General features: G+C 44.8%; 1 protein-coding gene across 16 annotated transcripts in view; it reads left to right on the forward strand.

Moving 5' to 3' along the window:
- The window catches only part of DEPDC5 (DEP domain containing 5, GATOR1 subcomplex subunit), a 156,102-nt gene that overhangs the window by 101,920 nt on the left and 40,351 nt on the right, over nucleotides 1-13,831 (forward strand). For 10 of the 16 annotated variants that reach the window (XM_034948731.3, XM_034948732.3, XM_034948730.3 and 7 more), the window contains 2 exons: nucleotides 2,621-2,729; nucleotides 6,530-6,595. In XM_034948731.3, coding sequence (XP_034804622.2) covers nucleotides 2,621-2,729; nucleotides 6,530-6,595 — 175 coding nt within the window. The remainder of the gene's footprint in view (nucleotides 1-2,620; nucleotides 2,730-6,529; nucleotides 6,596-13,831) is intronic. The other 6 variants (XM_034948725.3, XM_034948724.3, XM_063603420.1 and 3 more) reach the window with 1 other exon arrangement.

A 13,831-nucleotide genomic window follows, 5' to 3' on the forward strand; every position in this document is an offset into this window, starting at 1 on the left:
GGATAAGGAGAGATGAAGAGGAGCTTATACCTTAAAAAGGACTTAAGAGATTTAATGTATGACAATGTAAGGACTTAATTGAGTCTTGCTGGTTTTTTTTTTTTTTTTTTTTTTTTTAAGACAGAGTCTTGTTGTGTCACCCAGGCTGCAGTGCTGTGGCACAATCTCGGCTCACTGCAACCTCTGCCTCCCAGGTTCAAGCGATTCTCCTGCCTCAGCCTCCTGAGTAGCTGGGACTACAGACGTGCGCCACCATGCCTGGCTAATTTTTGTATTTTTAGTAGAGACAGAGTTTCACCATGTTGGCCAGGATGGTCTCAATCTTCTGACCTCGTGATCCACCCACCTTGGCCTCCCAAAGTCCTGGGATAACAGGTGTGAGCCACTGTGCCCAGCTAAAAAAATTTTTTTGAGACAATTGAGGAAATATTTGACATTAGAAAAATTGTTATCTTTTAGAGATACTGAAATGTTTAAGGATGAAACAATGTGTGAGTTTTGCTTCAAAATATTTCTTTTTTTTTTTTTGAGACGGAGTCTCGCTCTGTCGCCCAGGCTGGAGTGCAGTGGCGCGATATCGGCTCATTGCAAGTGCCGCTTCCCAGGTTCACGCCATTCTCCTGCCTCAGCCTCCCAAGTAGTTGGGACTACAGGCGCCCGCCACAACGCCCGGCTAATTTTTTTGTATTTTTAGTAGAGACGGGGTTTCACTGTGTTAGCCAGGATGGTCTCGATCTCTTGACCTCGTGATCCACCCGCCTCGGCCTCCCAAAGTGCTGCGATTACAGGCGTGAGCCACTGCGCCTGGCCAACTTCAAAATATTTCATGTGGGTAGGCAGGGTGTATGGATGAAACCGGAATGGCTCTAATGATATAATTTTGGTAAGGGATATGTAGGGGTTCATTATATTGTTCTCTTTACTTTTGTATATGTTTGTATTTTTTCAGAATGTAAAAAAAAAAATTTAAGGGAGAGTGCAACAGGTTACTATGGAAACAGATTTTTGCATCCCTGGTATGTGATTACTTCTCATTGAGTAACAAAAGTGTCAGAATTTAAGATAAGAAAAGTGTTGCAAATTGGGTTCTCAGGGAAGCGGACTGAGATGGGGTGTAGCATATAGGATGCTTATTAAGGAGAGCCCTTGGGCACAACACCTGTGGGAGAGATGGGGAAGAAACCGGAGTGGGTGCCAAGAGAAGCTGGACTACAGCCCAGACCCAGTGACAGCCTCAGGAGATCCCACTGGAACAGCCCTCAGAGATGTGCTGAGTTGGGCCAACACACACACACACACACACACACTTCATTGCCTATGACACACACACACACACACTTCATTGCCTATGGCAGCCCATGCAGCTGGGGCTGTCCCTGAAGGGGCTAACAACTGAGACAGAGCCTCCTAGACAGCCACACACACACACACACACTTCATTGCCTATGGCAGCCCATGCAGCTGGGGCTGTCCCTGAAGGGGCTAACAACTGAGGCAGAGCCTCCTAGACAGCCCTCTCAGTGCTGGGACAACAACAAGGCCATGGTGGAGGGGGCTGGGACCTGCCTCGCACTGTCCATCACAAGAAGTAATATATATTATAGTAATAATGAAGCACTTAAGACTTCAGTGTGAGCCTTCTGAAACCTAACAATAAAACAGTGATATATTAAAGCAACATAATTTAATCTAAAATAAAGTGTAGTTAATCTTAGAACAGAAAAAAATTAGGAAAATAAACATGAAAATATTCATTCATGTACATCAGAACCGAGATGGGGTGAGATGTCGTAAGGATACTGTATTTGTCTTGCGTTATGAGATAATGTCTGTTAGTTTGGTTTGGAGGGTGATGTAGCTATGTACATTTGAAAGATTAACCTATAAATCCCTTCAAAATGTATAGAGAATTAACACATCTCCTGTTTTATGCTGCATGTTAATGCAGTTTTTTGTTTCTTTGTTTGTTTGTTTGTTTTTTGTCGCACAGGCTAGAGTGCAGTGGCACCATCTCAGCTCACTGCGACCTCTGCCTCCTGGGTTCAAGTGATTCTCGTGCCTTAGCCTCCCGAGTAGCTGCGAGTGTAGGCGTGCACTGCCACACCGGGCTAATTTTTTGTATTTTTAGTAGAGATGGGGTTTCACCATGTTGACCAGGCTGGTCTCAAACCCCTGACCTCAGGTGATCCGCCCACCTTGGCTTACCAAAGTGCGGGGTTTACAGGCATGAGCCACCACACAGTCTTAACATTCAGAATGTGCTTTTGCTGGTATATTAAATAAAAATTGAGAAAAAAGTATTTTTACAAGAATTTTAAAAATGGTGTTCACAGACAGTCACTCAAACCATGTCGGTCCCCTTTTTAAGGTCATATATAAGCACCAGATGCTGCCAGAATGCTTTTAAAGTTGGGCTATTTTCTGATTTACTGTGCAGGACTGGTGATTGTTCAGCACAATGAATGAAATTAAGGGTATCATGAAGGTCTGGAAAGGGAAACAAGGCAGAAGCGTGTGTTTCAAAGATGACAGCAACAGAGCTGTCTGCATCTTGGCCGACATGGATGCTTCACCAGGGAGCTCTGAGCAAGCTGCTGTCATGTGCTTTTCCTCCTTTCAGGTGCCTGGGAGAACAGCAGGCAGCTGTGCATGGTGGGAAGAGCTCCGCCCAGTCAGCCGAGAGCAGCAGCATTGCCATGACTCCCACCTACATGGACAGCCCACGAAAGGTAAAGGAAGCCGCGGTAGCAGGGAGCTGTCGTGTGCTCTCAGAGACTCTGTGGAGGGTAAAACAGATCGCCCTTCAGATCCAGGATTGCATGTGCTGAGGCTTTGGATGAATTCTACCCTGAACCCTTTAAAGGTTCTATTACTGTTACTACTTTTATATAGGGACTTTCTTATTCACAGTTGTAAGGAAGCTAACTTCTAGTTAAATCCGGATATAAAACGGTCAGTCATGCTTGTAATCCCAGCACTTTGGGAGGCCGAGGCTGGAGGATCAGTTGAGCCCAGGAGTTTGAGACCAGCATACGCAACATAAGGAGACACCATTTCTTAAAAAAATTAAAAATAAAATTAGCTAGATGTGGTGGTGTGTACCTGTAGTCTCAGCTACTCAGAAGGCTGAGGTGAGGGGATCCCTAGAGCCCAGGAGGTTGAGGTTGAAGTGAGCCATGATCACACGACTGCGCTCCAGCCTGGGTGACGCAGTGAGACCCTGCCTCAAAAAAATAAAATACAACAGTTAAGCTAAACCTCTTTGGTTCAATGCCCAAGATCTGGCCTGAGCTTTGTATTTGGCCGTCTGGTTTTCCTTCACCCTCATCTTTAGCTTTCCCAGAGGGGAATAGAAAGCTACTGAAGTAGCTTCCACCAGAGCTCGCTCTTCTTTGATAATGAAATTCCCATCAGTTTTCTCAGACTGCTGAGAAATACAGTCAAATGGGAGTATCCTGGGGTGGGGGGAAAATACAGAAAACCTGAGACTTTAGGCCTCTATCAGGAACAAGTACAATAAAGAAGCCAAAAACTCCATGGGTCTTTTAAGACCAATAGACTTGGCTCTGTCAGCTCCTTCTGGGAAATTCAGATTCAGATCATTCTGTTGTGATAGGACAAGCTGACTGTACTTACCTCTCTCTTGTCCCTATCACTGGGAGATGAAGGAGATTCAATACATATATGTTATTTTTCAAAATTGTGGTCAAATGATATATCTGTGTTTATTTTACCTCCATATCATGAAAATTTCTCATGTCATTAAATGTTTTACAAAAGCATGATTTTTAAAAATAATTATATACTTTTTTCTTTCGTTTTTTTTCCCCTAAGCAACCCCAAAGAAAAAAATAGCTATATATCATTTTATCATATGAATATGCCTTAATTTATAACTTCTTTTGGTTAAAATTGTAGATGGTGATTTTTAAATGATTTTTGGTATTTTTCTATAAACTTTAAAAATTATTCTACAGTATACCACAGTTACAATGTTGCAGTGAATATGCTTGCAATAATCATTTGACCACACCACTGATTAATTCCTTAGCATAAATACTGTAATTACACTACATGGGTAGAGGGATAAAAATCTGAGAAGTATCAGCCAAGGCCGTGGGCAACTTGTAAACCAAACGTTGGCAAACCTAAATACATATTTTAGACTTTGTGGCCAAGAGGCAAAGCAAAGCTATTGTGTAAGTATAGTATTTCCATAACTATTTAAAGTTGTAAAAACCATTCCTTTGTTTTTTTTTTTTTTTTTTTTTTTTTGAGACGGAGTCTCACTCTGTTGCCCAGGCTGGAGTGCAGTGGCGCGATCTCGGCTCACTGCAAGCTTTGCCTCCTGGGTTCACGCCATTCTCCTGCCTCAGCCTCCCAAGTAGCTGGGACTACAGGCGCCCGCCACCACGCCTAGCTAATTTTTTGTATTTTTTAGTAGAAACAAGGTTTCACTGTGTTAACCAGGATGGTCTTGATCTCCTTACCTCGTGATCCGCCTGCCTCCGTCTCCCAAAGTGTTGGGATTACAGGTGTGAGCCACTGCGCCCGGCTTTTTTTTTTTTTTTTTGAGACAGTCTTGCTCTGTCACCCAGGCTGAAGTGCAGTGGCACAGTCTTGGCTCACTGCAACTGCAACCTCAGCCTCCCGGGTTCAAGCAATTCTCCTGCCTCAGCCTCCCCAGTAGCTGGGATTACAGGTGTGCACCACCATGGCCAGCTAATTTTTTTTTATTTTTAGTAGAGACAGGGTTTCACCGTGTTGGTCAGGTTGGTCCCAAACCCCTGACCTCAAGTGATCCACCCACCTCAGCCTCCCAAAGTGCTGGGATTACAGGCGTGAGCCACCATGCGCAGCCGTAAAAACCATTCTTAGCTCACTGGCTGTAAAAAAATCAGAGGGCTGGCCAGATTTGGCCTGCAAGCTGTAGTTTACCAACTGCTGCTCTAGGGAGTGGCATTAGGTACCAAGGACAGTCTGTGTGTAAGGAATGATCTGCTGACCATGAGTCTTTTCACCTGAACTCCTTCACATGTACATAAACCTCAACACCATCAGCACCTCTGCTTCTATATGTTCTGGCAGTTAGAAGGGACACAGTGGAACAATGAGATACAAATTACCCTGTGTGCTGTCCACCAGGTTTTGCCTCTACTCATTGCCATCTTTGAGGGTCAGAAACAGTGCTGAGGACATGACTGAAAAGCAGAGAAATTATAGTCGCAAATATATTAGATTGCTGTTTAGAACCCTCTCCTGATCGTCCAGGTGAACACTAAAATCCACATGCATGACCCATCAGTAGGGCTGGAAGTAAACTCCTGAATAGTCAGGGGAAACAAAATGCTATGAGATGGCCAAAGCAAAGAGCCCTGCTGACATGCTCAGAAATGCCCAACTGTTTCCCCAAGGAACACTTCATGTTAGAATGCGTTGGGGGTACCTGCATCAGCATCTCCGCAGCCACAAGTTTCCAAGGTTTCGTATTGGAGTTTGCAGTCACTTACAGGAAGTGGCAGCAGTATCAATAAAATGGGCACCCAAATATTTCAGTTATTCTACCTTTGGAATTGAGGAAAAGTTCCAGAAAAGCAGAGAACTTGAGATGTGTCAAGTGCCATTCCTGAATTTCTGTGATAACCAGACATAAAAAGTAAAAAGATTGCGAAAGGAAAGAGGGTACCACTTAAGAATGATGGAAGGAGGGGTCATTGAAAAAGTCCTCCGTGTCATTTTTGTTTCCCAGACATGGCTGCTTGAATTCCACTAGGGTAGGGTAGGGAGGGAATGACAGCTTTAGAAAGCCCCTCACAATGTGAGTGCTTGTGTATCTGACATTATATATGTCTTAGCTTGCTGATGATTTTGTTACACAACCAGTGGAGGAGAAGGTATGACTGCTTCTGTATCCCCTGTTTGCTAAAAAAAACTAAGCAAGAACTTACCCTGCCTTGAATCCTCTCCTCCCATCTGGCTGCCATGTTTAGTAACAGGCAGAAAAAACCTCCTGGCTCAATGTATCTCTCCAAGAGGGCGACTGGTCACCCAGCCAGGTGGGAGGCCAGGATGTTGCCACCAAAGCCCTTACCCTGCAGCCCCACCAAGCTGCTCTGCGGCCTTTTCATCTTCCTTGGCATAGGTCTGAAGGAATTTCAGAGCTATGTGGGAGGGTGAGAGCATCCAAGCCACACTCTGATGAGACCTGAGAGAGCTTGGACACACCTTCCAACCTGGGTGCTTTCTCCCACACAGATGGGATATTCTGCCCAGGAAGGTGTGAGTTTCTGCTAATGCTTTGCATTTGGATACTGTCTTTCTGGGTGGCGCTCTCTCTCTCTCTTTTTTTTTTTTTAATTTTCCCTATCCTCTTCATACGTCCTTGTTTCTCTCCTTCCCTCCTTGTTTTTATTTTTATTTTTTGTTTTTTATACCTGTCTCCTTCCCCTGATGGTTAACCACTGGTACACATTCCGTTTCTTCGCTTCCTTGCAACTGCTGCTGCTGCTTCCTCCTCCTCTGACTTCAGGACGGGGCCTTCTTTATGGAGTTTGTCCGCAGCCCACGCACAGCATCGTCCGCCTTCTACCCTCAGGTTAGTCCAACTCCAGGGCTTCGCATGCCTGTCCCACTGGCAGACGCCATGAGCTGGCCTTCTGTTAGGCTCTGAACACATGGAATTGGGCTGCAACTAAGTTTGGGGGGCAGTTGAACTTGAATTTGGTCTCAGAATTGTACATTCCCTTCCATGTTGTTTGTGGCGGTGAAGCGGGGGATGGAAGAGGTTAATGTAGAAGAATATATGATTGTACCAGTGATGACTCAAGTGTTTCTCATCACTGTCTGTTTCACATAGTTGTCACTGATTCTTTGCCACTTTGCAGCATCTTCACTTTTAGGTTTTAAGAGCAACATGAAATACGCTTAGTTAAGGGCTGAACACTTATTTTTTTCCCCTCCCAATACAACCAGATAAATTTATAACAGTGTGGCAGGAAGTGGTGAAAAAACACAGCAAATATTTATTAATAGGCATGTGCTTATGCATAGGCCAAAGGTGTAGCTCCCCTAGCTTCTGGATTTCACTTAAATTATTTGTCAGTTAAAAGATTTGGATGAGCCAGGTGCGGTGGCTCACGCCTGTAATCCCAGCACTTTGGGAGGCCGAGGCGGGCAGATCACCTGAGGTCAGGAGTTCGAGACCAGCCTCAACATGGAGAAACCCCATCTCTACTAAAAATACAAAAAATTAGCTGGGCGTGGTGGTGCATGCCTGTAATCCCAGCTACTCGGGAGGCTGAGGCAGGAGAATTGCTTGAACCTGGGAGGTGGAGGTTGCAGTGAGCCGAGATCGTGCCATTGCACTCCAGCCTGGGCAACAAGAGCGAAACTCCATCTCAATAAATAAATAAATAAATAAAAATAAAAATAAAAGATTTGGACGAGGCCAGGCACAGTGGCTCATGCCTGTAATCCTAGCACTTTGGGAGGCCAAGACAGGAGGATCACTTGAGGTCAGGAGTTTGAGACCAGCTGGGCCAACATGGCAAAACCCCATCTCTACTAAAATTACAAAAAGTAGTCGGGCATGGTGGCACATGCTGGTAATCCCAGCTACTCAGGAGGCTGAGGCAGAAGAATCGCTTGAACCCAGGAGGCAGAGGTTGCAGTGAGCCAAAATTGCACCACTGCACTCCAGCCTGGCGACAGAGCCAGAGTCCATCTCAAAAAAAATAATAATAACAAAATATAATTTTTTAAAATGAGAAAAGAAAAAGTTGTTAGCTGGTTAATGGGCATATAGCTAGTGAGTGACTGAGCTCTTACATCATTCTGCCCACTGCACTGGGAGGGTAAGGGTTTAGTTAACATTGGAACAGGTCAGAGGTACCATGCCTTTCTGTGTAGGTCTTTGGATATCCCCACCTGCCCTTCCCAGTCAGCTGTGTAACCATAGGCAAATCCCTGTAAGGACCTTTGAGTCCTAATCTAAGCATCTCTAAAATCTGAGTGTGGGTAGCACACTGTGTTTTTGGTTTAAAACAAACATTGGTTGATCCTTTTCACCTTTTACTTTCTTTTTTTTAGAGGTAGTATCTTACTCGGTTGTCCAGGCTGGAGTCCAGCCTCAGCGTCCCAAGTAGCTGGGAGTATAGGTATGAACCACCATACACAGCTAATTTTTTATTTTTTTAGAGGTAGGGTCTTGCTATGTTGCCCAGGCTGGTCAACGCCTGGTGTCAAGTGATTCTCCTGCCTTGGCCTCCCAAAGCACTGGGATTACAGGCATGAGCCACTGTGTCTGGCCATTAACCTTTTACTTTGTGGTTTTTTGTTTTTGTTTTGAGACAGAGTTTCACTCTAGCTGCCCAGGCTGGAGTGCAGTGGTTCAGTGTCAGCTCACTGCCACCTCCACCTCGAAGGTTCAAGCATTTCTCTTGCCTCAGCCTCCCCAGTAGCTAGGATTACAGGTGTGCACCACAACGCCCGGCTAACTTTTGTATTATTAGTAGAGAAGGGGTTTCGCCATGTTGGCCAGGCTGGTCTTGAACTCCTGACCTCAGGTGATAACGCCCACCTTGGCCTCTGAAAGTGCTAGGATTACAGGCGTGAGCCATTGTACCTGGCCACCTTTTACATTCTTATAGGAGACTGTTATGGAAAGTTTTAGACTCAGGAGAGGCACACAAATAAGGATTATATTACCCACCAGGTGTTTTGTTGAAAAGGCAGGAAGTGAGGTGGGAAGATCACTTGAGCCCAGGAGAATAAGACCAGCCTGGACAATATCGTAAAACCCTGTCTGTAATTTTTTTAAATATATACATAAAAAAATTATATTAGGAGGCCAAGGCAGACAGATCACTTGAGGTCAGGAGTTCGAGACCAACCTGGTCAATATGGTGAAACCCCATCTCTAATAAAAATACAAAAATTAGACCGGGCTTGTGGCGTGCGCCTGTAGTCCCAGTTACTTGAGAGGGTGAGGGAGGAGAATTGCTTGAACCTAGGAAGCAGAGGTTGCAGTGAGCCGAGATTGTGCCACTGCACTCCAGCCTGGGCAACAGAGTGAGACTCCATCTGAAAAAAAACAAAAAAAAATTATATCAGAAGTAGTAAGAGCTCATTATACATACACAAAATTAAATTGTACTTTATGTTTATTTATTATTTACTGTGGTAAAATACACAACATAAAACTTGCTTTGTGTATTTTCTGATGTGCAGCATAGAATGGAGGAGGGAGGCCAATGGAGTCAGTTGGATGCTTTCTTTTTTTTTTTTTTTTTTTTTTGAGATGGAATTTCATTCTTGTTGCCCAGGCTGGAGTGCAATGGTGCAGTCTCTGCTCACTGCAACCTATGCCTCCTGGGTTCAAGTGATTGTCCTGCCCCAGCCTCCCTAGTAGTTGGGATTACAGGCACGCACCACCATGCCCAGCTAATTTTTTGTATTTTTAGTAGAAATGGGGTTTCACCATGTTAGGCTGCTCTCGAACTCCTAACCTCAGGTGATCCACCTGCCTCAGCCTCCCAAAGTGCTGGGATTACAGGCAGGAGCCACCACCACACCTGGCCCAGATGGCTGCTTTCAAATCTTGACCTCTGTGCAATGTTAGGGAGCTGTGTTAGGCACATGAATTAACCTTCTGAACCTGTTTCTTCATTAAAATATATATATATATATATATATATATATATATATATATATATATTTATTTACTGTGTGTATTTCTTCATTTGTAAAAGGAAATAAAAAATAATTTCTTTGTAGGGTTGTTCTGAGGATTAGAAATAATATCCATTTCTCAGTCATGCGTGGTGGCTCAAGCCTATAATCCCAGCACTTTGGGAGGCCATAGTACTGGGATCTCACTTTTTTTTGAGATGGAGTCTTGCTCTGTTGCCCAGGCTCAAATGCAGTGGTGCGATCTCAGCCCACTGTAACCTCCGCCTCCTGGGTTCAAGTGATTCTTCTGCCTCAGCCTCCCAGGTAGCTAGGACTACAGGCATCTGCCACCACAGCCAGATTTTTTTTTTGTATTTTTAGTAGAGATGGGGTTTCACCATGCTGGCCAGGCTGGTCTCCAACTCCTGACCTCAAGTGATCCACCCGCCTTGGCCTCCCAAAGTGCTGGGATTACAGAAGTGAGCCATCGCGCTTGGCCTAATTTTGTAGTTTTAGTAGAGACGGGGTTTTGCCATGTTGGCCACGCTGGTCTCGAACTCCTGACCTCAGGTGATCTACCCGCCTCGGCCTCCCAAAGTGCTGGGATTACAGGCGTAAGCCACCGCACCCAGCCGTATTTTTTTTATCTTATTGTATGTCTGTTTATTAGTAGCCTCACCTTTTTTGGAATGATGTAAGATGTAAAAATATAAGTAACGCCAGGCGCAGCAGCCCACGCATGTAATCCCAGCACTTTGAGAGGTGGAGGCAGGAAGATCCCTATTAGTCCAGGAGTTTGAAATCAGCCTGGGCAACACAGTGAGACCTTGTCTTTACAAAAAATAAAAATAAATTAGCTGGGTGTCGTGGTGCATGCCTGCGGTCTCAGTTATTTGAGAGACTGAAGAGGGAGGAGTGCTTGAGTCTGGGGAGGTTGAGGTGGGGACAGTGACCATGATTGTGCTACTGCACTCCAGCCTGGGCGACAGAGCAAGACCTGTCTCAAAACAAAACAAAACAAAACAAAACATATATATATAACCATTTGGAGCGAGGGGTTAGGATGGACACATAGAGGAAGGAGGCTGCCTCTGTGACAAAATTCATATCAATTGAGATAGCAAATTCCAAGCACCTCCTGGGTGTAGGGCTGTGCCAAGTGTTGTGGGAAATAACAGGGATGAATAAAATCCTTTATGAATATTAATGCCTGTCTTTGCTCACCGCTAGATGGCAAGCTTCATGAGGGCAGAGAGAAGGTTTTAATTTGGGATAATATTCCCCTTCCCTAATCTTAACCTTGGAGAACATCTGAGCTGTGGGTCTGCAAGTTATTCCCAAGCTTTCCCTCTCTGCAAGCCATATGGGATTCTGTTGTGGATCCCTTTGCAATGCCTCTGTCTGCGTGGCAGGAGCTGAGTGACTGGAAAGCAGGAGCCCACTTAGCCCATTTGTCTCCGGGTAAGACAAAGGAGAGTGTCATCTCTACCAGCCTCCAGGCACAGTGGAGAGCTGGGCTGGCAGATCCAGCTGTTTCCTTGTAGCTGATGACCCACCAGCATGAGAAAGTGGGGCTGTGACAAGCCCACGAGGTGGAAGGTAGAAGACCCGTGGGGGGTGCCTGTGGTGGGTGGTGCTAATCTCAGAGGCATCTCTAACAGGGTTCCCTCCCTTACTTTCTCCTGTAGCTTGGGAGTGCCAGAAAGTGGGGGGAAATTGGGGATTGGTGCTGCTGCTGAGAGGTTTGGTTTTTTTTTAATCAAACGGCAGACTTGGATTTTGCCATTTTTTTCAATTAATGTCTTCTTTCTATTCTAGGATCCAATCTTGGGTACCACATTGCCTGGCTTCCCAGTCTCTTCTAATCTGTGACTGTTTCTCAGGCTTTCCTTACATTTTTCTTTCTTTTTTGAGACAGTCTCGCTCTGTCGCCAGGCTGGAATGCAGTGGCGCAATCTCAGCTCACTGCAACCTCCGCCTCCCGAGTTCAAGCGATTCTCCTGCCTCAGCCTCCCAAGTAGCTGGGATTACAGGCACACGCTGCCATGCCCAGCTAATCTTTGTATTTTTAGTAGAGACAGGGTTTCACCATGTTGGCCAGGATGGTCTCCATCTCCTGACCTTGTGATCCGCCCACCTCGGCCTCCCAAAGTGCTGCGATTACAGGTGTGAGCCACCACGCCCAGCCCTTTCCTTACTTTTTAAAATGACCTTCACAGCCTTGAGGAGTCCTGGCCAGGTGTCCCATAGAATGTCCCCAAATCTGGGTTTGTCCGAGGTTTTTTTTCATGGTTAGACTGGAGTTACAGATACTCAAAAAGAATACCCCAGAGGGGAAGTGCCCTTCTCATCACATCACATCAGTAGGTACCTGAGATCCACACAACATCACTGGCGACGATAATCTTCATCACTCCTTCATCACTTGGTTAATGTCATATTTGTTAGCCATCTCTACTATGAAGTTACTATTTTTTCCTTTTTTATACTCCATTTTTTGGAGGCACATCACTAAGTCTAGCCCACTCTAAAGCGGAGGGGGGAGTATCTACATATGTTCAATGGAGTCCTTTTTTTGGACAAGGTTCATAAGATTCTTAAGATGAAAGGCATCTCCCTTTACTTGGCTCTTTGCCAGGCATCTACGTGCGACATCTGCCATTCTCTCCATCCTACCTGCCATTTATCTTTGTTCACCACTGATCTTATTCCAAAAAGTTATTTCATGTGGATCATGGAAGTAAATGCAACCCCTAAAATAAAAACATGACTAGATGGGGGAAATTCAGGTAAAGAAAAAAAATAAGACAGGATGTAATATAAGGCCTTGTAAAGTAGATAGAATTTTGTGCCAAATTCAGCTCTGAACCTCCTGGTAGCCAAAGAAAAGTGGGAAACCTCTGTTCGAAGACTCATAGTGGTTATAAAATAAAGAGAACCAGATTCCTTGGGAGAAGCATACCTTTTCCTGGTATTAGGATCTAAACAAAATGCCTTTTCTGTGCAGCCTCTTAAAAGATACACATTGTGTGATACATAGATAGAGCAGAGGTCAGGAAACTATGGGGCAGATCTGGTCTACCATCTGCTTTTGTAAATAAAGTTTTATTGTAATAGAGCCACACCCATTCATTTACATCTTGCCTATGGCTGCTTTCTCACTTTCTTACTCAAAGTTGAGTAGTTGTGACAGAGACCATATGGCCCACAAAGCCTGAAATATTTACTATCTGGTCTCTTGCAAAAAATGTTTCCCAATTCCTGATCCAGAGGACAACTCTTTAACCACCCCCTACCCCCGCTCCCAACAAAGTAGGACTGCAGGACTAATGTGCATTTCTGGTAATGGCCTTCAGGTTAGGCTAGTAGAGCAATTCTTGTTATAGTACATGAGAGAACCCCACTACAGGGGCCCAGAAGGCAATGCCTAAGAGACACTCTTATATGCATAAGAGCTGGTTCTAGTCCCCTTTAGTTAGCTTATTCTCGTTTAAATTTACGGCATGGTCTCATTTAAATTTACAGCATGGTAAACCTTACTGGTTAGAGGCAGGTGGTAATTGGTAATTGCAAGCTGTCTCTTGCTGCATTTCTCTGTGTGTTTATGGTGCCAGCAAAACCTGTGTGGTCCTTTTTTTTATTATTGTTATTTTTTTAACAAATCACTGAGCCTGCTATAGAACAGCAAAATGGTTCTATGAGAACCAGGAGGAACTTTACCCCCCAAGGGACATTTGGTAATATCTGGAGACATTTTTATTTGTCATAATTGGGGGTTGGGGCTGATAGTATTACTGGCATCAAGTGGGTAGAAGCCAGGGATGCTTCTGAACATCCAACAATGCACAGGACAGGCCCCCACAGCAAACAGTTATCTGACCCCAGAGGGCAATACTGCTGAGACTGAGAAGCCTTGTTTTATTTTCTTCATTTTATTTATTTATTTTTTTGAGACAGGGTCTCTCTCTGTCACCCAGGCTGGAGTGCAGTGGCAGGATCCCAGCTCACAGCAACCTCTGCTTCCCGGGTGAAGCAGTCTTCTCACTTCATTCTCCCAAGTAGCTGGGACTACAGGCGTGTGCCACCACGCCTGGCTAATTTTTGCATTTTTTGTAGAAATGGGGTTTCACTGTGTTGCCTAGGCTGGCCTCGAACTCCGGGA

Source organism: Pan paniscus, chromosome 23, assembly GCF_029289425.2.
Source record: "Pan paniscus chromosome 23, NHGRI_mPanPan1-v2.0_pri, whole genome shotgun sequence".
In the NCBI taxonomy this organism is placed as follows: Eukaryota; Metazoa; Chordata; class Mammalia; order Primates; family Hominidae; genus Pan; species Pan paniscus.